This window comes from Protopterus annectens, chromosome 7.part0 (assembly GCF_019279795.1).
Source record: "Protopterus annectens isolate FY-2018-M chromosome 7.part0, PAN1.0, whole genome shotgun sequence".
Taxonomy (NCBI): Eukaryota; Metazoa; Chordata; order Ceratodontiformes; family Protopteridae; genus Protopterus; species Protopterus annectens.
Genome location: NC_056739.1, coordinates 1,061,774,714 through 1,061,798,892, shown reverse-complemented (window position 1 = coordinate 1,061,798,892; position 24,179 = coordinate 1,061,774,714). Strand labels below are relative to the sequence as shown.

The 24,179-nt window shown below is 38.9% G+C and overlaps 1 protein-coding gene across 1 annotated transcript in view; it reads left to right on the top strand.

Annotated features, from left to right (window-relative positions):
- Nucleotides 1-24,179, top strand: part of LOC122806859 (uroplakin-3b-like) — a 157,643-nt gene that overhangs the window by 124,659 nt on the left and 8,805 nt on the right. The window contains exon 4 of the mRNA XM_044077619.1: nt 8,010-8,089. Within this exon, the coding sequence (XP_043933554.1) occupies nt 8,010-8,089 (80 nt within the window). The remainder of the gene's footprint in view (nt 1-8,009; nt 8,090-24,179) is intronic.

The window sequence follows — 24,179 nt, the reverse complement described above, 5'->3', positions numbered from 1 at the left end:
AGTTGTACATTATAATCATATGGGCTCATCAGCCCAGTTTTTAATACATTAACATCAATTTTCAAAGCTGCATCAATTGCACGAGTACAATCATCCTAAGCAAGTCTATGTTTACTATTGATAATGGTAAGCAAATCGTCAAATAGTAAAAAAAGCTGATAAGTTGATTGAAAATGGGCTGATCGAACATTCCGTTTTTTTTATTGCTTCAGATCACTGTACAGTAGGGATTGGGGGATTTGTCCTTTCCCAACCTCGGACTTTATATTTATATATGTATTATTACCAGGAGATGTGGGGGGTGCAGGGGGCTTGCCCAATGCAGAAAACAATAGTTTTCTTTTTTTTGTTTTGTTTTCATTGGGCTGGTGATCAACAAGTTATGTTGAGTCAGTTGCTTTTTGAGGTACAGACATTTTGATGTACTGACATATATATTTATGAGTGTTATATGATTTGTCACTGCACGTATTTATCTTGTGTTTAAATTTTGGAAATATTTGTCTGTGGTAGAGTTATATGAATTATGCAATAGGCAAACTGCAAGAGATTGCCCATTATATAATTTAGAATTTGTTCCCTTTCTTCACGGTCGTGCGACCCTGGAGCCAGTATATTTAATTTCTGGGAATGTGGGATCAGAAATGTATTTTGTTTGTTTTTTCATGATAGCAAATGTAACCTGTTGTCTTACATTTGTGATTACTTTAGTTTTATTATTTCAGGTAGAGATGAATGTAGTCAATGATGAGGTCATTCAGTGTTTTTGTGTATGTGTGTGTGTGTGTGTGTGTGTGTGTGTGTGTGTGTGTGTGTGTGTGTGTGTGTGTGTGTGTGTGTCTGTATATATACCATTTCATACAGATAAATATAAAGCATATATTACATTAAACAAGGCACTTGTGCTTCACCAAATCATTAATGGCATACGCATTTAAATAATGAATTCTTAATGACAAAGTAAAGAATTTTTAAAACACAGAAATATCTAAACCAATAATCTCAGTATTGGCAAAATTTAAAACAACAAGTAATTTAAATTAAGTTGGACGAGAAACTCACACAGATGGTATACAAACCAATATTACATTAAGTATACTGAACTAACAAAGAAAGGTACTTCATAAAGCATTGTGGCTTACACTGAAAGTTGCTCAGATCACATCAAGATGGTAGATGTTCTTTGGATTGAGTGAGATAGCTTGTGCTTGCTATCAGTCACAGCTCAAGTTATATCTATCTAGGCCGCTTGAACACTAGGGTGCTCCTGCTTACAATCTATCTCTTTCTTTCAACAAACAGTAAAAATCTGAGTTAAGAAAAAAATATATATATGTAAATATAAATCAAAATAGCAATTCTCCTATTGATCAGTTATACAAGAAATCACATAATGACATTAGATGGTTTGAGATAAGGTCTGGGACTGGATACAGATGGGAACATTACATCTATAGATGCATCTATGAGGTACCTGGTAACCATCCCCCAATCTGCCTCTGCAGGACTAGCTATCCTTCCTTGGAAGGGTCCAGGTGCCAGGAGGGTGGTCACAGGCTGAGCATTTGCAATGACAAAGACCATTCCTGAGACAGCATCACTGTAAACTGTGGCTACAGAGGTCAGTATTCCTGAGCATTGTCATTGTCTGTTTGTGGCTTTTGATGCTCCTCATTCTTCAAGGCTAGGACTCCTCACCCCACTGCCCATTTTCACTTCCATAGTTTTACACTTTTGCTATCTCCTGTGGATAGACAGTGCCTTGCCTACTCATGACCATCATCCTGGTCATAAAAGTTATGCATCTGTTGTCTCCCAACATATGATACCCCATTAGGGTGAAAGCACATGCTCCTATAAATTTATGTTGTCCCTACCATGGGCAACATTGAGTCCAGAGACTGTAGACCAATGTTAATAACATGGCAGCTCCATCTTGCTATTAGAGGCTATGATCCCTGACTCACCACTGCCTAATATCACACTATATGGCCATTGTATCCACCTCCCATGCTATGGCTACTGCATCCACTTCCCATGAGCTGAGCACATATGATAGCACTGTTGTAAGATGTCACTGTGTCCACTCCTCCTGTGCAAATGATGATGACTGTGCCCTGCCCACCAACTAACCAGTGTAGATAAGGTAATATCTGATGCACAATGTATTGCATAGCTTGGGTGTAATAATGCATGCATAATTACATTCTGTGATGTCTTTATCATGTGTCATAGTTGTGGACCAGATTCTTCCTCTTTGCCAGTGTTGCAATGTATTGCACCCATCTCTGCTTCATATGGGGTATCTCTACTGCCTATTCATCCTCAGACTGACTGCTATGCTGTTTGGCTGCTGCTCCACCAGGTATGGTGTGCCCCACTGGATGGTTTCCCTGCTACTGTAGCTGTGTGCACACATCCATGTTATGCAAGATTGTGTACACAGGTAGGTAGCTGCAGATCTCAGGTGACTATTTCAGTGCCCCACTGGACACATCAAGGCAATAGAGTCATCCCTTTACCAGGAAAAAAAAAACATGTTTCACCATTTTGCATATCTTTCCATGTAAAGTATTATATGCTATCTCTACCATGGTCGGGGGGGGGGGGGGATAACAAATGAAAGTCATCAGCCATGGTTGCAGTACATATCAGATATCTCCTGCAACATACAACAGTGACACCCTTAAACATGGCCTTGTACCTGTTTTCATATTAAATATCTGCACTTTCTCCTGTACAAATGTATGTGTGCCTACCAGCTAGATGACCCTTTGGTAGTCCCTCCATACAAAGTATTGGTATAGATTGGATGTCTACCATATCTACGAATCATGGAACTACCAGAATGGTGCACAGCAACATTATAGATACCCTGGGCATTGCACACCACCTGGCATATTAGAGAGTGGAAGCCCTTCCTTTTGATACATGTGAGACCCTGTGGATCAAGTGGGGCCTTGATGGTACTGTGTATGTAATCAATGGCTCCCGGGAATTGAAAGAAATATGCAGTTATGTAAAATACATATATAGTAGTAGGCCTCTCCCCTGGACTCGTTGGAACCATATATGATCCTCTATGTGCTGAAGTATAATGTCAAGGAAATGCTGTAGGGCATGTGAGACTGACAGTGTGATATTCCTAGCATGTCTCCTGTAGGCCACTGAAATGTCCCTGTAGCAAGGATGGTTAAAGCTGCACATGCCTTTGTGTTCAATAAAATAAGCAAGCCATGCATCCCTGCTGATTCCTCATATAATCTTCCTATCAACATGGAAATGATCCATGATTTGATGGTCAGTCAAGGGGCGATAGGTTAGGCTCTAGCAGTACCATCTGCATTGGATTGGAGGACCATAGCATGCCAAATCACAGCTACTGGCTCCAAGAGTGGTCACTGGCACTTGCTGCTCTTTTATAGCTGCTGCTATCACAAATTTTGTAGGGTCCTACATAGCAGCAACTCCTGGTGTTCAGGGCATATGAATGCCGTGGTATAGGGCTTATACATTTCTGAACTACTCTGCCATGTTTTTAGGTGTCATTTGCATAATTGCTTTGCCTCATGTATATTGGATACCTTATTTCTATATCACTTGCATAACCTAAATACCACGCTATTTTTGCCTTAGCGTGGCCATACTATTTATGTCTGTGAATCACCTTCTTCCCAAGCATTGTCACTTACAGAGCTGTTTTGTGAAATGTAAGGTGCTGTTTATGAATCTCAACCTATATTTTTAACAGTGGACTTCAATTGCAGATACGATACCAGTGATATGAACAGGCTTCATAACAGTAGAGAAAGCCAAAAAAAACTATTTTACTCTCAAACGCCCCTTACCAAACCTATGAATGTTGTTGGAATTTCATGGCTAAAACACCTTTTCAATAAACTGCAACAACGTTCAGTACTGCGATATTTCCATGAAGTCTCACCTATCCCTATAGCCTTACCAAAGCAGAAACATTTAACTGCTACAGTTACTTCATTAGCTGAAATGAAACCAGTTCCCCATCTATTTATAACACTGCCTCCGCAGAGGAGAACATATTTACCATATTAAGTTGTTCCTCAAAGTGTTATTTCCACCTGTCAACAATATCCTTGGTGAAGGTCAGAATTTCCTCACTTTTTCTGAAAAAAAAAACAGTGCAGTATCTTAACCACACCACCATCCAAAAATCATTCTGTGAAGCTTCATCAAACTTCTACCACACCTGGGCCTTTACTTCGATGACTACCTTCCTGGTTTGTTCATACCCATGATTCAGACATGGATATCCCATGAACTGCCTATAAGGCCTGTTTTTTTTTAACTTGGTAGTTCAAAAAAAGAATCTGAAAACTTCACTCAGAAGAGAGACATGGTACTACATCTCTGGTGCAAATCCTGGGAGTGGCACTCAGTATAAAATGCTTGGTGACCCATGTAGCCCAGATAGGCTCAGCCCAAAAAAGCTGTGTTGAATGACCATCTGGACTCCCCACCCACCACAAGATAAATGATGGGAGTAAGGTACAATGCCAGTCAAGAAGTAGGTAGGAGGGGAGACAGGATAAAACAGGTCATTGCCAATGGAAACTGTCTCTAGGGACATGGAATTTCACTTCACCATTAGACATGATGCAAAGCTTGTGTGGGAGGTGGAAAGCACCAGCTAAGTTTATTTGACCTTATCTCTACCATACAGCAATGGATCTTACCATGTCAGCCTATTATAAATTCTGTTTTAGCATCTCAGTGATTGGTTGAAGCACTGGTGACAACTACTGCAATAGCATCTCAGTGATTGGTTGAAGCACTGGTGACAACTACTGCAAAAAACATGCACAACCAGTTCACTATTTCAAATATTTGATTAAGTTCACTTATATTCCTTGGCCTAAGAAATTCTGTAATGGCCTTTAATTTGTTTTCTTAAGGCTTAATCCCATTTTCCATTGCAGTGTCCCAATGAATATGTCACTTTCCTTTGCTGAGTTTGAGCCTTGACTGCTTGGTTGATGGAAATACAACAGCAAACCATATATGGTTGTGTTTCATTGTCTGGCTCAGAGACTAGCATATTATCCATTACAGTGGCAATGCCTTTGTGGTTTTTCACAAGTGATCACCTCTTGCTAGAATATTTCTAGAGCTGAGTTAATCCCAAATAGGAGATGGTAGAAACATATCCTTCTCACTAGAGGGATGAATGTCATCAGTTTCATGCAGCAAGAGTCCAGCAGCGAGTGCAAAAACCTCTTGGATGCATCTAGTGGTCTCAGGCAACTTGGACATCACAGTGTCTAATCTATCCATCCACAACCCTTTTTCCCATAGTTGTTAGAATAAATCTTACCTTTTTCATTGAGTTGTTTTTCATAGACTGTCACTGCATGATTATTTTTAGGGACACTGATTTTTTTATTTTTTTCCAGGAAAAATAAAGGTAAATCCCAAAACATGGACTCCCTAACTGATGAAACAAAAACATATGGCTTTCTTGGAATTTAGTCTTTTATGCCAAGGCACTCTTTTTCCACACCATGCATTTATTCTCCTATTCACTGCTTATAATACTGTCTGCTTTCTTTATTGAATGTTCTGTACTTAGATTAGACTATGATTCCATTTTTACAGATAGATGTCCTAGAAAAGTATAATGAAAACACAGCAATAAATGGAAATTACACTTAAAAATTACAGCTATAATTCTTGGATTTCATCTCATGAAAGGATTTCATTTTTTTTTTAGTCCTTGATTATTATTTTAGTCACTGGGACCAAAACAGTGCTCCAGTCAGAGGTTACTGTGTATTTCCATATATTGTCCAAGATTAGGAATAAAGATAAGTGTTCAGAATGTCTGATCCTGGTTACAGCCTACAACAAAAATAAACAAAGTCCTGTTTCCAGAGAAAAAAAACAGTCCAGTTAGGTGTTTAAGCAGATCAACAGTGAACATAAGTTCTTGTCTGATTCCAAATCTGCAGACTGTAGGAAAATATGTTATGTTTTAATTCAGTTTTCCCCAAGCACATCAGTGCTTATCTTTTCAGTTCTGGTTCCAAAATGGCATTGATGCAAAAGTTGTACGTCTGCCCTTTTAGACTCCTTTGTGTCCATGAATTTTCTTTTGCATGGGAATTTGCTGCTTCCCTATCAAAAGTAAAAAATCCAAAATTACAAGTCCTGATGCTACAAAAAAATTACTGCAAGTCCAGCAATAATAGAAAATTACAACAGCTTGCTGTTACAACTTTTAGATTTTTGTAAAGGGGTGCTTTGCATGTGCATCCCCAGTGTGGTTTGCTGTGCCCTTAATACCCCCTGGTATTCTGGAAATGCTATACTTTGGTACATAGGTCATACTTTGAGGTACTGCACCCTTAGACCTGATATATATTCCCCCACATTTCTGGTGTACTTCCATTATTCTGAGAATCACAGTTATAGCCTCTGGAATACCAATTACACCCAAGTTTGATACATGGGCTACAGACACTCATTTCAGTTCCAGTTAACCTTAACTGAAGACACTGTAAAATGCTTTGGTATGCACCATGTGAAATCAATGTTTTTTCTGTACTTGTCTAGTTTAAATTTCAGTGGTGTGCTAGTCACTAGACACTTTACATGCAAGACTTCATTATCCAACCCTAAAAAAAAGGACCCTTTTTTCTTCTCTACAGTCTCAGCTTTCCATTCTTTCGCCATCTTAGGTTTGTAAACAGCTGAAATTATCCCATCCTGTTATATCTTCAGTATTTCTGATGAGCTGAATGCCAATCATCATTTATGTGATATTTGTCGAGCTTTCTTTAATTATTTCTGTACTTTTTGAAATATGTCTAGCCTGTACATTGCTTTTTAAAAAGTTTTTAAAACGTTTCATTTGTTTTGCCTATCATCTATGCCTCTATCAACCCTTATTTTTTATTGCTGCATTTTCATTTGCACATACATGCATTTTTTGTTGTTTTTTTTTCCAGCACAAAATCAAATAACTGCTGCAGCTTCTTTGAAACATTCACTAACTAATATTCTTAGCTATCTGTGACTATTCATCCTATGCATTACCAAAATCATAGCAAACTCATAATAATTTCTCATGAATGCCTTTATAGTCTCTCCCTTTCTGAATGCATATGCAAAAGCATGTATGTTCATGGATCACTATGCACTTTGACACAAAATGTTCATACATCTTAAAGATTGCAGCATCATTTTTATGTACGTACCTGTCACTAAAAGCAAAAGCGCTGTCAGTGAATTCCATATCTGTCTCCATGGCATATAACAAAGAATTTACCTGCACTTCTCCAATTTCCTTGTCCAGTCAAGCTGCTGTCTGATAGCATAAAAGCCTTGGTTTCCAACTTGGACATAAAGCGGTCTAGGAGAAATTAAAGGTCTCTGGCAGGGTGAATTTTGATATTTTTCCTCTTGTCAAACTGCAAGATGTGTCTTTATTTCTGATACGAAGTCATACTAAAGGCCATTATGCAATCACTGCAGTACATATATTTTTTATTTATATAATAGATACATAGTAGCAGCTTTGACTATGCCAAAGACTCTCCCCTAAAACATGCTTTAGAAAATCCAGGTGCAATCAGTTAGTTGTCACCCATATTATAATTAGCCATCACTGCCAACTCTTAAAACTGTTTGTTATTTTACTAGTAACATTGTAGTCTTGGCAAATTGTGCAGAAAACCAGAACAGTATGCACATTTTAACTAAACACATATTCTTTCATGTCTAAGTACTGTCAATTGAGTTAAAAAAATGTAATGGGCTTACCTCATGCCAGCAACAATACTTCAGTTTCTCAAAGTCTGATTAGGTTTTTGTTTCATATCCAAGCTGCATGTCCACTATCAAATCTACCTGTTAAAATCCTTAAAGAGATTCAAGGCTGTAGCATATGTATTGGAGGCATAATATAATACAGGAAATGTTTCAGTGCGTCATACTAATGCCTTGTTGTGAACTTTTCTCTTTGTTCTCTACAGAGTAAGATATTATCTACAAGCTACAAATAATACCTTTGTAGCGATGACTTCATGGTCACAGCCAATTACCCTTAGAAAAGGTGAGTTAATTGTTTATAGTTTTACTCTAAGATGAAGATGGCAGCTTGATAAACACTGTATTTTCTTGGGAGTCTATCAGAGTTGCAACTGTTGTGTTTCACTGAATCAACATAGTGGTAACAATTCATATTTCTTTCTGGTGCTATTGAATACACAAAGACATGTAGAGCCATTGTAATTGCTTGTTAGGCACATATGATTCTAAATGCCATTCTCAGTGATGGCAGCCTAATTTTAGATAAGGCTGAGGAAATAAAACTTAGTTTATAGATCATCAAAAGTAGGAGAACTATAGTAACATTTGCATGCATTTGCATTTAAACTGCTGTTACCTGTTCTTAAATAATTTGTATTTTACTTCAGTGTCAATACCTTATGAGTGCATCATATACTGACCATGAACCTTTTCTTGTAGCAGTTCACATTGGAAACCACAAATGGTGGTATGGCAGTTTGGAAAATAAACAGACATATTCTGGGTTGGTAGTGAAGAATCAACACATACTCACACAGGGTCACACACACACACACACACACACACACACACACACACACACACACACACACACACACACACACACACACACACACAACCAATTACTTAAAAAAAATAAGCACATTTTATAAAAGCTGGATATATGCAAGTTGTACTACTATATTAGTTCACAGGTTCATAGTTACATAATAGGCTAACGACCACCTGGGCCTTTCTAACCCTAGCCGTGCAAGTGTATCATGGGCATTTATTAGGAGGGGGGAAGTTTGTTAGGAAATTTCTAGAGGTTATGTAGGAAAGATGTGCAGCAGGTAAAGGTGATAAAGGATAATGAGGGAAACATACTCACAAGCGAGGAGAGTGTGTTGAGGAGATGGAAAGAGTACTTTGAGGGGTTGATGAATGAAGAGAATGAGAGGGAGAGAAGGTTGGATGATGATGTTGGGATAGTGAATCATGAAGTACAGTGGATTAGCAAGGAGGAAGTAAGGATAGCTATGAAGAGAATGAAGAATGGAAAGGCTGTTGGCCCAGATGACATTCCTGTGGAAGCATGGAGGTGTTTAGGTGAAATGGCAGTGGAGTTTTTAACCAGATTGTTTAATGAAATCTTGGAAAGTGAGAGGATGCCTGAGGAATGGAGAACAAGTGTTTTGGTACCAATTTTTAAGAATAATGGTGATGTGCAGAGCTGTAGTAACTACAGAGGGATTAAATTCATCAGTCACAGCATGAAGCTATGGGAAAGAGTAGTGGAAGCAAGGTTAAGGAGGGACATGATGATTAGTGATCAACAGTATGGTTTCATGCTGGGAAAGAGCACTACAGATGCGATCTTTGCTCTGAGAGTGTTGATGGAGAAGTACAGAGAATGTCAGAAGGAGTTGCTTTGTGTTTTTGTAGACTTAGAGAAAGCATATGACAGGGTGCCTAGAGAGGAGTTGTGATATTGTATGAGGAAGTCAGGAGTATCAGAGAAGTATGTAAGAGTGGTACAGGATATGTACGAGGGTAGTGTGACAACGGTGAGGTCTGCGGTGGGAGTGATGGATGTGTTGAAGGTGGAGGTGGGGTTACATCAAGGATCAGCTCTGAGCCCTTTCTTATTTGCAATGGTGATGGACAGGTTGACAGACGAGATCAGACAAGAGTCCCCGTGGACTATGATGTTTGCAGATGACATTGTGATCTGTAGTGAGAGTAGGGAACAGGTGGAGGAGACCCTGGAGAGATGGAGATATTCTCTAGAGAGAAGAAGAATTAAGGTCAGCAGGACTAAGACAGAATATATGTGTGTGAATGAGAGGGAGGATAGAGGAATGGTGAGGATGCAAGGAGTAGAGGTGGCGAAGGTGGATGAGTTTAAATACTTGGGGTCAATAGTTCAGAGTAACGGTGAGTGTGGAAGAGAGGTGAAGAAGAGAGTACAGGCAGGATGGAGTGGGTGGAGAAAAGTGTCAGGAGTGATTTGTGACAGATGAGTACCTGTAAGACTGAAAGGGAAGGTCTACAAGAGGGTAGTGAGACCAGTTATGTTATATGGGTTGGAGACAGTGACATTGACAAAAAGGCAGGAGTTTGAGCTGGATGTGGCAGTATTAAAGATGTTAAGACTTGCACTGGGTGTGACGAGGGTGGACAGGATTAGGAATAAGTATATTAGATGGTCAGCCCAGGTTGGAAGGTTTGGAGACAAAGCCAGAAAAGCAAGGTTACGTTGGTTTGGACATGTGCTGAGGAGGGATGCTGAGTATATTGGGAAAAAGATGCTAAAGATGAAGCTACCAGGTAACAGGAAAAGAGGAAGGCCTAAGATAAGGTTTATGGATGTGGTGAGAGAGGACATGCAGGTGGTTGGTGTGACAGAGCAAGATGCAGAGGACAGGAAGAAATGGAAACAGGTGATCTGCTGTGGCGACCCCTAACAGGAACAGCCGAAAGAAGATGATGATGATGTGGGGGAGGTATGTTAGTTTGGGCATTGCTATCTGCCTCTGTCTATCAGAGACATGGGAGAAGATCCAGGGTGAATTTCTGAATTCCCATCCATTGGTCAAGGTTACGATTAAATAGTGTTAGGGATGGATTCTGCTTCACATGTATGGGGAGCCTGTTCCCAAGAATCAGCATCCTCTGAGACACATATCTGTCTTGCCGACATGTCTTATTTATATTACAAGAAAAAATTTAAATCCTTGGATCTAGTGGTTTTGCTGTTTATTTTGCAGACATGCAGAAAGTCCATCAGAGCTGGATCAGAGGATGCCTTGAATGCCAGGCACAGATCATTTCCTCAGTAACTTATATGAGATAGAATATAGAGAAAGGGCTTTAAGGTGACCCTTATAGGACAATGTGTTCATACCTTGGATTCTCCCTGTAAGGAACTTTTGTGGTTATTCCAGCTGTTGTATATGGCTGGTTGGGTATATGCTGAATGGGGCACTATAATAAGGGCCAAATAAAGTGGTACTATGACTTCCTTGGACAATGCAGTGTCCTTACTTACAAGCTGGGTGACATAGAATGACTTTTTTCCTACCTTAGCCACATGTTGGTCAAAGGACATATTACTGTCTACACATGTTCCCAGATCCCTGATTATGGGGTTAACTCTTAGAGGTGTCTTATAATAGATGAAGTAATTAGCTTGGGTGGCAGTTTTCCCAAAATACACTATAATGTATTTCTTGGCATTGAGTTTTAGTCCATGACTTTGCACCAGCCATTTGTCTGTGTTAGACCCTTTTGTAAGATGTTTCTGTCAAGGGAGGAATCTGTGATGGTTCCCAATTTGCAGTTTATCTGTGAACTTAGTTAGCCAAAAGCCTTTGACATTAGCCTTTACATCTGAGAAGTAGATGGCAAATGGGAGCAGTTCCAGCATGGAGCCCTGAGGTACCCCACTGGTGACCGATCCCTTAGTGGAGGTGTTATCACTAATCCTGAATTCCTAGGTCCTGACTGTGAGCTAGCTGACAATCCAGTGAGTTATGTAGGTGTTTATGCCCAGTTCAGCGAGTTTGACAACTATACCTGAGTGTAATATTGTATTGAATGCCATAGCCTTGTCCAGGTAGGTGGCATGCATCATTTTCCCCTCATCCATTACCTTGGTGACCTTCTCAAAGAGATTCACCAAATTTAATAGGCATGATCTTCCCTTGACAAAGCCAGACTGGGTTGGGTTGAGTGTCTGCAGGTTACCTCTGTCTGTTTTGATCAATTCCATGATAAATTGTTCCATGGCTTTGCATTTTAGACTAGTCATAATAGGTCTGTAGTTTCTGGGGTCGTTGATGGTTCATCCTTGTGAAGTGGAATAAACAATGGCTTCCTCCATTCTCAAGGTATAAAACCTGTTTAGAGGCTGTAGTTGAAAAGTGACTCAAGTGATCCTGATATGTCATGTTTCCAGATATTTAGAAGGAATACCAGGATATTGTTGGGGCCCACAGAATGCTATGTCTTTGTCAGCTCCATGAGGACCTGTTTCATGTTAATAGTGGGGGGGGGGTACGCTAGTAGGCATTTCATGGGAGGGAGGCAGGAAGAAGACAGGGGTAAAGCTTGAGCTGAATTTGTCAGCCAGAAAATTTGCTATGTTGTTCTGCTCAGTGAAACTGACACCACTGAATACTAATTTGGCCCAGTGATGTGTGCTGCCTTTGAGGTTTCAATCATAGCTGTAGAAGGCTTGTAGTATTGATTTGCCTGTGAGATTATCTTGACATTGTAATTGGCCTTGTTGGACTTAAGTAGTCCTCTTACTTCCCTGTTTAATTTAATTAGAGAGCTCCTATGATTATGGGAGTTGCTGTTCCTTATTTTATCCATAACGTTTTTTCTTTTTGTTATATACCCTATTAAGGTTATGATTTTACCAGTGTGGTTTGTTTCTAGAGTTTGTTTTGGGCTTACTTCTAGTACCGTAGTCTCTATACAGCCATTTACATGGTTGTACACAATCTCTGTGAACAATTCCACACACAGGTTTTTGTGAACCCTGGGTTACAGAGGGGCACTGAGTTCTGACAGATAAATTCCAAACTGTATAGAGTTCGGCAGATGTTAGCATGCTATACAATTACAAATAACATATAATTAGGATAATCAATTACTCTAAGCAAAATCAATGACAAGCATACTACTTGGACATTCTAAGCAGGTAGAATAACTATATTAATGATTACATTAACATTAGGACATATATGTTGAAAATGTACATGCCCTTTTCTAAATGTTTAAAGTTAAGAATTAATTTCAATTCACAAAAGCACAAGGCAATCAGCAATGTGTACTAAGCATATTTTAATGTAACACCAGAAACTGAAGACACTTGCCCTTCAGTCTTATATGTAATACTGTCTGTGATTGTATGATAAAATCAGCACAATGTCAACTATTCATGCAAGGTTGCTTTCTAGTACTGATGTTCATAAGTTCTCATGTTAATAGGTTCATAGGTACCTAGCAGACTATAGATTCATAAGGATATTTAGAAGCCCAGTCATACTTTCCCCATTATGTTTTTAGCTATTAAATTTAGAAAACAAATAATCCATATCTGAGCAGAACATTAACATTTATTTGTTTATTTATTTATGTATTGACATTTGTTGACTGGGAAAACCCACTGGGCTCAACGACCCATTTTCAGTGGAGGCCCGGGGAGAAAATCTCCATACAATCACAGAAATTTTTACATAACATCAGCTTAACTTTGAAAGTCGAAGAAAGTTTTTACACAATATAAATTGAAGTAGATATACAAGACAAATACATATTATAGAGGTATACAATACAAGAAAATAAACTCAGTGTGTTAAATTTTTAGTAATTCTGTTTGTATATTCTCATAAATAAGAACACTGTTTAATCAATTTTGTTTATTCAGCCACAGAAATAAAGAATGCAAGAGAGATTGGATACAAAGACGAATTGTGTAAATTGCAACTATATTAAGTTAGTAAAAGTATTTGTGGAGTATAGTGGCCAAAACATTTAAGGTGCTTTAATAATATGACTACAAGAATGGACAAGTTTATTGAGATAGTGTTATTTTAGTGCAAATTTTAATTTTTTAAAGAGTCTAGTTGAGCAATATTGAGAGAGTGCATTCCAAAGTTTGTCAATACCATGGGAAAAGAGACATTGTCCAGCTCTTTTGTTGGATTTAGTTATGGTCAAGAATCGTCTGTTAAAGGACCTAGGATGCCGAATATGCATCTATATATATATATATATATATATATATATATATATATATATATATATATATATATATATACATATTGCTGTTGTGCATGGTGGACAATGATGCTGAACTAGGTGTGAATTTGCAGTTACCCATGTATTCATTGGAGTTATTTCTGAATAGTGTAATGGCAGTAATTTCTTTATTTGGAGAAGAAGACTATTTTCTGTGATACATAGCTATCGTCCAACATGTTCTATTTATGAGGCAAAAGATATTTAGATCTCTTTAGTGGGTGTTAATGCCCCCATCAGACTTGCAGATGTGCAGTAGGTCTGACAAGACAGTGTGTGTTGAGACTCTCTGCTTGAGGAGGAGATTGCCTCTCAATAGCCTGTATGACACCAAGATGAAGGACAGTACTTTGAAATGTTCTGCATATTATTTATGATTTAGGTCCTTTACTTTCTTAGTAAGAAAGCACTGTGAGCATCTCTGTTGTATCAACTGTTTGGACAGGTAGTTATCAAGGGGAGCATTATACTCAATGATTAGACCAGTGAGTACAAAATACAATGGAAATATCACATCCCTGGATACTAACACCATACCCTTATAAATAAGCTGTGCAATGAAAATAATACGTTCTTACTATAGTGGATATGTGACGATCAAAGGACAGTGCATTCTCTAGATAAATTCTCAGGTTCCAAACTAATGGATCAATTTTAGACCAATATCTGTAAAATCTAAAATGTGCATATGTGAATAAAAAGTTAATCCTCAGAATAACCTTAATAATATAATGTAGATGATGAGCCTGGAGCAAATTTCAGTACTGATCATCAGCTGCACAAATGTTACCTTGAGGTGTCATGCCAGTCTAAAATATTCTAATAAAGAAATATTTACAAGTTTTCAAAGTACTAAAGCACAACTGGGTTCCCCTTATTTTTCTAAGTGTTCTAGCCTCAGCTTTCAGTATAAAACACACCTCTAGAATAAAGGAGGTAAAATGAAAACTTGAAATCCACATTTTCACTCAAAGTATTGAATAGGGATGATGAAAACATTGGTAACTTCTTTCTGAGCAAGACTGTTCAACACCAACAGTAACCTCATTAAAGGCTTTATGATATTAAAATATTACATTTTATATGTTCTAAAGGTCGGGGATAGATTTAGGCAACAGAAGCCATTTTTTGTAATGTTAGGTGTCAAAATTGTTGACACCATTGCTTTTCAGCAAAATCTGTAATAGAAAACCAGACAATGCCAGTGTAATTAATAAGTATTACAACTTCACCCGACACTAAAAACTTTATTTCAATTATGCCTTGGCAACTGCCTTCAATGGCAGATAAAACACCGACTATACATCAGCAATAAATAACAGTAGTTGTAGCAATAACTATTAGAAATTATTTTTAACAGTTTTAATAAAGAAACACATAGTTTTGATTTAGACAAACAATGGTTCCTGGCTATTAAATATTTGAGGAAAAATGAAAAACTAATTATTAGACAGCTAAGACAAAGAAAATAGTCATAAGTGTGTGTGTGTGTGTGTGTGTGTGTGTGTGTGTGTGTGTGTGTGTGTGTGTGTGTGTGTGTGTGTGTGTGTATGCACATGCATGGGCATGAAAATATGCTATGTCTATTTAGAAATGGCAACAGGAGCAGACAGACAAACATAAAATACTGACTGGGGAGGCAGCAACATAGATATATTCAGACTGATACAGGGTAGATAACTGGTGATATGGAGTAATGGACAATAAATGGGGGGGGTGCATAAGAAAGGGAAAAGCACAGGAAGGATATTTTGGGTTGAGGATGCCGTATCAGTTCACAGTGCAATCAGCAAAGAAATCAGTCACCTTTGGGGCTGACATCATGGGCACGCTCTGATTCTGGGAGGTGGGGCACTGCTTGGAGCTGGCTGGCTACATCAGAAGCATAGCTGGCTTAACCAGTGCCCTGTGCTAGTCCCACAAACCAGTACCCCATCCCCTCAGCTCTCCATGCAAAAAAAAAGGAAAAAAAGGACTTCTACAAAACTTGCAGGATGCCTCCTGCAGTCCTGCTGACAGTACCCAATCTAGGGGGCATTATGAAGGAGGTCTCCTATACAAAATGGATCCCTGGCACATGCCCACCAGGCTGGTAAGTGATGTTGCCCCCCCAAGACAGCAAGAAAAAGTCCATTCATTTTTTTGCCACACCAACCAGGTTGCCAGATTCTCCCTCCTGCCCTAGCCAATCAGGTCTTCTTTCTGTGTCCTGTCCCCAACCATCCTTCCTTACGTTAGAGTAAAAAATTATAATAATATAAAAAAATAATCCTATTTTATAGCAAATTGCTTGTTTCTCAGGTTTTAATTTAAAAAAGTTTTTTTTTTGTGCATTTAAACTGTAGCACAGTACTTGCTACAAATGTGGCAAACAGTTGCTACAGTTTATACTCTGCACAGAGTGCTAGGGCAATCAGGTTTTACTTAAAAAAAAAACTTTGCTCTGGGGTAGTTTTCCCTTTTGGCCCACCCGACCCACACTGCTAGATAGATTACATGACCTAATGGTCACATGAAGTGGCTGTCCAGAGTAGCAATGTGCATATTGAGATGCAGGTCCACTTCCATCCTTACAAGACTCTGAACCTCACTTTGGGTGATGCAGAAGGACCCCTTTGTCTCACTCCAAAATAAGAAATCTATGCCAACCACTAGAGAAACAGCAATGTTGGCCACAAGTGAGCCCATCAGATCCCCTTCCACATGATAACTTAGCAGCTTGCAGATAGGCAGGCCTGGAGACTGCTGAGTGACCCCTTGGCTGCATGGGTATCAACTCCTACCTGACCCATGATTGAGCTATAGAAAAAAAGAAAAAAACATTCTATTGTAATTGTCTTGCCTTTATGCAACTACATTATGATAAAACTGGGTTTTTGTAACCACTTACCCCCAAAACTATACTTACCTTAATGACATATTTATTTTTATACATCTTGAAATAGTTATGCTATACTCCTGATTATTGACACTGTATAACATTGTATTGCTACTTAATGCCTTGCAATAATCCTGTAACATTACTGTTTAATGCTAATTTATGATGAAAATTGTATAATATGTTGGGGATTTTTTCCCTGGGCCTCCATTGAAAAAGGGCTCTTAGCTCAGTCGGATAATCCTGGTCAACAAATGTAAAATAAATAAATTAATTAATTAAAACAAAACAACATTGCAACATAAGTTAAAAAAAGAAGAAGAAGAAGAATGCAAAAGAGGACAAAACAGGGCACAAATACAATGGACAGTGTGATGTGATAAAATTTATTTAAACAAGACCTGGAGGGAGAAACAACAGTCAACAAAACAATGTAAAACACTGGCAATGGAGCCCAATTATTATGTAATGGATTATAGCACAGGAAACACTAAGCAGGTGTAACAGGAACAGTGTAGAACAGTAGCAGAGTAACTGGAATTAAAAACAATCTATATAGCCAATGAACAATTGAGTAATGGTGAAACATTAAAATACATAAAAAAATGCAACTATTCAGTGCTGTTTTAAATAGGTTAGGTACAGTTATGTAGCAATGGAAAATGCAGGTATAACTAGAGCAGCGTAACACACTAACATAGTAAATGGAAGACAAACCTGATGTACATAACTAATAAATAACTAAGCTATAGTTACATTTTAAAAGAATGCTCAGTGTTTTGGCAAACAGGTTAAGTACTGTTACACAGTACTAACATATTAATGTCTAACTGCCACAATTTAGGACAGCATAGTAAAATGATACACAGATGCATGTATTTCCCTGCAAACACACACTGCTGTTTATTTTATAAAACAAATAAATGCTTTATTCTCATCTATTATAAAAGACTTGATTAAATGTTGCAAGGTAGCAAACACAGGAAATTTAAAAGCTAGTGAACAGTAACATGACTTCCTGAGGTTCGTTTCTTAAAGTGACACTGTAATACTATGTTAAAGCCATTCATAAAAATCAGCATAACAATTCCAAACTAAATAAATATTCAAAATTCAAACTAAAATCGTGGAATGAAAAAAATAATAAAACCTTTCTTAAACTGTAGTTTCATTGCCTGTAAGCTTTTAGTTTTAATAAACAGGTGATAGAAGAAATTTCATTAAGCCCTGGGGAACTACCTACATTAAGCCTTAACTGCAATACAGCTCTTTCTTTTCTAATAGCAGACCCCATATTGAGTTCACATTTAGTTGTTCTAGCACTACAAATTTAAACTCATGACCAGGACAGCTGATAATATGTTTGGCGATATGGGGATCAATAAAGTTTTTGATCATGTCTCCCCAGGCTGACAGATATTGGATCTCCTTGTTGTGACACCAGAAACTAAGTGAATTGTTGAAGTCAGTCATTTTTTGCTGGTACTGTGGCATCATCAAAGGTGAAAGTAGGATGCTACTGAAGGCTAGATTCATCCCCACCTGGGACACATATTCAGAGATCTCCATCATAATTATTACATCATGATTTCAAAAATGAACTACATTACAGCTGTAATATGACTTATCCTGTAGTGTTGTCTGTGCTGTCTGGACTGCATACTAAATAGTCAGGTGGTCTGAATCCAGCAATGATTGACTATTGTGAGTGTGTGTTTGTCTGTCATGCTGTGTAGAGAAGGCTTCTAATTGCCTATAGGATGTGTGGCTGTGTATTGTTTCTGCGTTCTTCAACCACCTTCTTTCCTTTTCAGAAGAACATCACAATATTAAACAATGGTGATGTCATCCATTCAAATGTGCACTGTCGCAACTGTAAACCAACAGGCAGTGTTCTGTACCTTGTGATCTCAGGCAGTGTTCTGTACCTTGTGATCTCAGGTAGTCAGTTCAGATTCAGTCATTACTCCTTAGACTCACTTGTATCAGTGTGATTGTGAATACAGTGTAGGTAACGATGTTATCACCCAGCTGTCTGTTGTGAACATGTATTGCTGGGGATTCCTATTGCAAGAAAATCTGCTCATTTTTCACACAGAAATACTTTATTTGATAACAGTGATGCCATTGGATAAAATCTGGCTTTCTTAAGAGAGCTGCTAAGGCTTTTCCTGTGGCATAAGGAAGCGAGACAGTGTTCTGTATGTTATGGATTTAGTAAGGCATGTGTTCAAATCCGTGATCATACACACATTGGGCATGATTGCCATTCTTCTGTCACAGTGACAACTGCATTACACATCATGTGTGTTTGAGTATACCTAGCATCAGGTAATGTTGTGTGACAAACATCTAGAAACAGTATTTTAAAGAAATTACAGGGACACTCTTCACTTGCAGCAATAACATGATGGCACAGTTTCAAATACCAGATATCTTGCACAGTTTTAGTAATAATTGTTCCATGGCACATTCATTCTTCATAATATTTTGTAGCTTTTGTCATTACATAATCAGGTGTTGAAAACCCACATTCATTCTTCATAATATCTTGTAGCTTTTGCCATTACATAAGTCCTTATGCTGTCATGCATGAATGACATCCACAGCTGTAATAATGTGTGCAATTTAAGTGGGAAAGGCCTCCCCCATCCCTTTTACATTATACAAACCATTTGCAACACAATCATATGATGCATTGACTTCACATAGGTGGAGTCTCACAGCTATGTAGAGACTTCCACTAAGGTGCATGTGATTCATATACATGTCGTTAGTGTGTGTACTTACATAGTTTACTGTTCAGTTTCAGCAAATGGCAACATTATAGTATGTACTGGTGTTAAATAAACAACATTGCATGAATGTATTATTATTATTATCAATTTTTACTTTGGACAAAGAAATATAAACTCATTTTGTAATTTCCCGGCAGTGAAACAGTTGTTCTGCAAATGTCATGGTATGAGTGCTCCTGTGACACATGTATTCAGTAATGACTTGTAAAGCATATCTACACAGAAAGAGTATGGATCAGTTCTGAAACAGTGTGTGTTCAAAACAAGAGCTTTTTATGCCAAGAAACATTGATATTACCCTGCTCACAGTTGTGTGAACATTAACCTAGTTACCTCATTGTCATTATTCTGGCAATAATATTGTACAAATTATCATCAAATGTCCTTTCTTACTTCACATATTAATTTCAGTTATTTTTGACAAGCTCCATCGCTACATCCTGTGGAAGATGCAGTCAATATACAGCTCTGTGTGTAGCTTGATAGGCAGGAGTTTGAATCAGGTAACATCTGTCTGTTAGACAACTGTGTCAGACAGGAGTCACTTCTGCAAAAAAAGTATTTATGGAACAGTCAAAGGACCACGTTTTTAAGGCATCACCCTACAAGGAAGGGGAGCCATACCCATTACAATAAGAAAGTGCTGTAAGCCCTTCAGGTGTATCCATCATGCCACACACAGTATATATATATATTTCTGTGGCATCAAAGGTTGATACACAGCTTTCTGATATCTGCCCTAGCATATGTTTGAGTCTGGCAAGATGCAAATGTTGAGTATGTCATTGATATTTCAAAGGCATTACTTAATTTCTAAATAATAATGTTCTGTAATGCATGTCTTCAACCAAACATTTATGTATTACTGAAATTCTTTTCTTCACATTGCAGAGGTTTGTAGGACATGAGGGTTTGCATAATATTCTTTACTTTACGGCATGATGCAAGATCATCATAAAGTTTGGTTGGGCCTATGTTAGAACTTGATAGATGTGCTCCATTTATGAATGGAGACCTTGAATTTCAGAATGTCTCCATACCTCTCAAGTGCTTAGAGAATGAAATCTAGGCAAAGCTATTAATAATGGGAGGACATAGGCCCAAAAATTGGGACACTTTTTAAATATTACTCTTACATACTTAGAATGTTGACAGAATAACAGGTTTTGCATTAGCATGAATTTTCTGAAGAGTATGAAGTCTGAAACTCAAATGTCTTTCATTATTGTCTGACTTCAGTCTTCAATGATTTGCTAAAGATTTGCCAGAACACTGCAGTTTTATAAGAAACAGACCAAAAATATGAGGCAAAAATCTGGACATTCTGTGAAAATCTGGACAGTTGAGAAGTATGAATGTCTCAGATCCGTGTAGTGATTTGTCACTTGTATATTTTGAGTGTTATTATATTACTGTTTAAGATGTGCATGAATATACGGCACATGCTTGTCTAATACAAGTTTCAAGGTAATACACCCCTTTTCTATGAATTGCCAAATGACAATAAATGGCAAGAACATATCTTTTTCTGACAACTAAAGGTCATGCTGCTAAATAGTAGGAGTCTAAATATGAAACTGCACTCAATGCAAGCATTCCTAACCCTGGAAAATACTGACATCTGTGCAGTCACAGAAACCTGGTTCAAAGCTGTGGAGAGCAACCCAGCCTTACCTGGTTACTCATCCTATCATACATTCAGACCCCAAACTGTGGGTAGTAAAGCCAAAAGAGGTGGAGTTTCAATATGTATTACTGATATAGACACCTCCAGGCTGGTCAAACAGTATGACGCACAGGAGACACACCAGGTGCAGTTGTTAACTATTGACAAGACCTCTATACAAATCATAGCTAGCTACTGGCCTCCAAATCTGACCCAAGATGCCCAAACTGCCAATCTAGACCTCTTCAAATCTATCAAAATTCAACCCTTTACCCTGATCCTGGGTGACTTTAATTAACCAAACATAGACTGGAAGAACTAATCTTGCCAGAACACAAATGCCCAGAGATTCCTCAATTTTGTCAATGCAAATGCTTTGTAACAGCTAGTTGATAACCCCACAAGAGGTGATAATATCTTGGACTTGGTATTAACCAGCATGAGTAACCACTGTAGGATCCCTGCAGTATCATCCTCCTTTGTAAGATCCAACCATGAAGCGGTCACGTTCAAAGTCATCATCTCCCCCATCCTCCCCTCTAGCTAGGGTCAATAAAAAAAACTTCTCCAAAGCTGATTACAGCCTCCTGAGGGATGGTATATACAGCTTCACACCCCCCTCCCCCTCTCAAGGAACTGGCACCAGTATCCAAAACTATACCAAATTACTTTACGAACATTTATATAGATGCATGGAATCAAGAATACCTGACAGGACAAATCATCCTCTACAAGGAAGAGTAAACCTGTCTGGTGGACATTTGCAATAAATAAACTCTATAACAAAAGAAAAAAATTGCTGTCCAGGACCAAGAAGGAGCAGGTACCCAACATGAAGCAATTTCTCCTTAGCCTAAACAAGCAAATAAGAGCACTAGTGAAAATCCTCCAAAGGAAACTTCAAGTCCAAACTGGCCACATCTACTAGAGACAATCATAAGGCCTTCTTCACATATGTCCATAATCTCAAAGGTAGCACCCAGATCTGTTCAGAACTGGTGGTCAAGGACACCATATATACAAATGCCGTAGCTATAGCAAACTTGCTGGCTGACAGATTCAGCAAAAATTTCACCCCTCTGACCCCCCATCAGTAAATCATGATATTCCCAGTACCTGCCCCCTACACCTTATATCTAGGGATCAGGTAATCACTGCTCTCTTAAAGACAAAAAAATACAGCCTCCATGGGACCTGATAACATTCCAGGCTGCATCCTACATGAATTCAGGCAGGAACTTGCAGCACCATTATGCACCCTATTCAACCAAAGCCTGAGCACCGGTTTTTGTCCCAGCTGAGTGGAGGACAGCCACTATCATCCCTTTACACAAAGGTGGAGCATCCACTGATCTGGGAAATTATAGACTCATCAGCCTAACTAGTCTGATCTGCATGGCCATGGAATAGATTATCATGGACCTCATTAACAAGGGCATTGGCAACCTCCAAACATTCGAGCCCACACAGTTTGGCTTCATCAAGGGGAGGTCATGTCTGTTAAATTTTGTCAACTTTTTTGAGACAGTCACCAAAGTCATGAATGAGGGGAAGACAGTGCACACTGCCTACTTTGACCTGTTCAAAGCCTTCAATACTATTCCCTGCTTGGGCATAATAAATAAACTCTCCCAACTAGGCATCAATCCATATGTTACCAGGTGGGTAGCCAATTGACTCACTGATAGAACCCACCTAGTCAAAATAGGGGAAGCGACCTCAAGCAGTAGACCCGTATCAAATGGTGTAACCCAGGGTTTGGACTTGGGGCCTCTGTTGTCTGGGATATACTTTTCTGAGGTGCAGGCCAAACCAGTGGGCTATGGCTGATCAAGTTTGCAGATGACTGCAAGTTGGGAGTTGTCATGAATTCCCCTAGTGACATGGACATCCTCCAAAAGGGTCTCACTCAAACAAATTACTGGTGCCAGAAACATGACTTCAAGCTGAATACAAAAAAAGCATCATCATCCCCTTTGGGGAGAGGTACTGCGGTGGTGGTGATGCGGTAGCGTTGTCGCCTCATAGCAAGACGTTGTCCCGTTCGATTCTCAGCTAGAGCATCTTCTTTGTGGAGGCATACGTGAAGGTTGTGCATCAGGGCTGGTAACCCGGTACGTAAAAATCCACTACCAATTATTAGCGGACCGGAGTTCCACTGTGGCGACTCCTAACTGGGAAAAGCCGAAAGAAACAAACAAATCCCCTTTGGGAAGAGAGAGATGTCACCACAAATTATCACATTAATAACAATGTTCTAAGCACACAGTCAGTCATAAGGGATTTGGGCACCCAAATTGATAGTCGCCTGACTTTTGACCACCATGTTACTTCCACTGTATGGAAAGCTTTCTACATGGCCCACCTCATAAGTAAGGGTATCTCATCCAGGGACAAGAGGTCATAACATCCCTGTATTCTTCCCTTATAAGGCCCATTATTAAGTACAACGCCCCATTCGGCATGTACCTCACAAAGCACATGCAGCAGCTGGGGAGACGACAGAGGTTCCTCACCAGCAGAATCCAGGGCCTCAAAAATCTGCCATACACTGATAGGCTAAAAGCCCTATCCCTCTACTCTGTTTCATACAGACTCCTCAGAGGTGACCTCTGTCTGGCATACAAGGCAATCTCGGATCCTGCCTTGATGGGACTGCTGCATGTCCGCAAGTCAAGCTCCATTCGAGTAACCCGCACACATGGCCTCAACCTGGACTGTGACATCAATAGGACTTGCTGGTGGGACAGATTTGTGTCCCAGAGACTCCCCCATCTATGGAATAGACTCCCTCTCCATGTCAAGCAGAGTGCCTCTTTACCCCTTTTTAAGTACAAGCTGGATAACTGGATGTGAAATAGAAAATACATCCCTGAGATTTCACCAGTGTCCCTGCTGGACATGGGTATCGGGTGCTGATTTGTCTATGCATAGGCTAAACTCTTGGCTAGGCTTATAAGGGCCTCGAGGCCAATAGCCT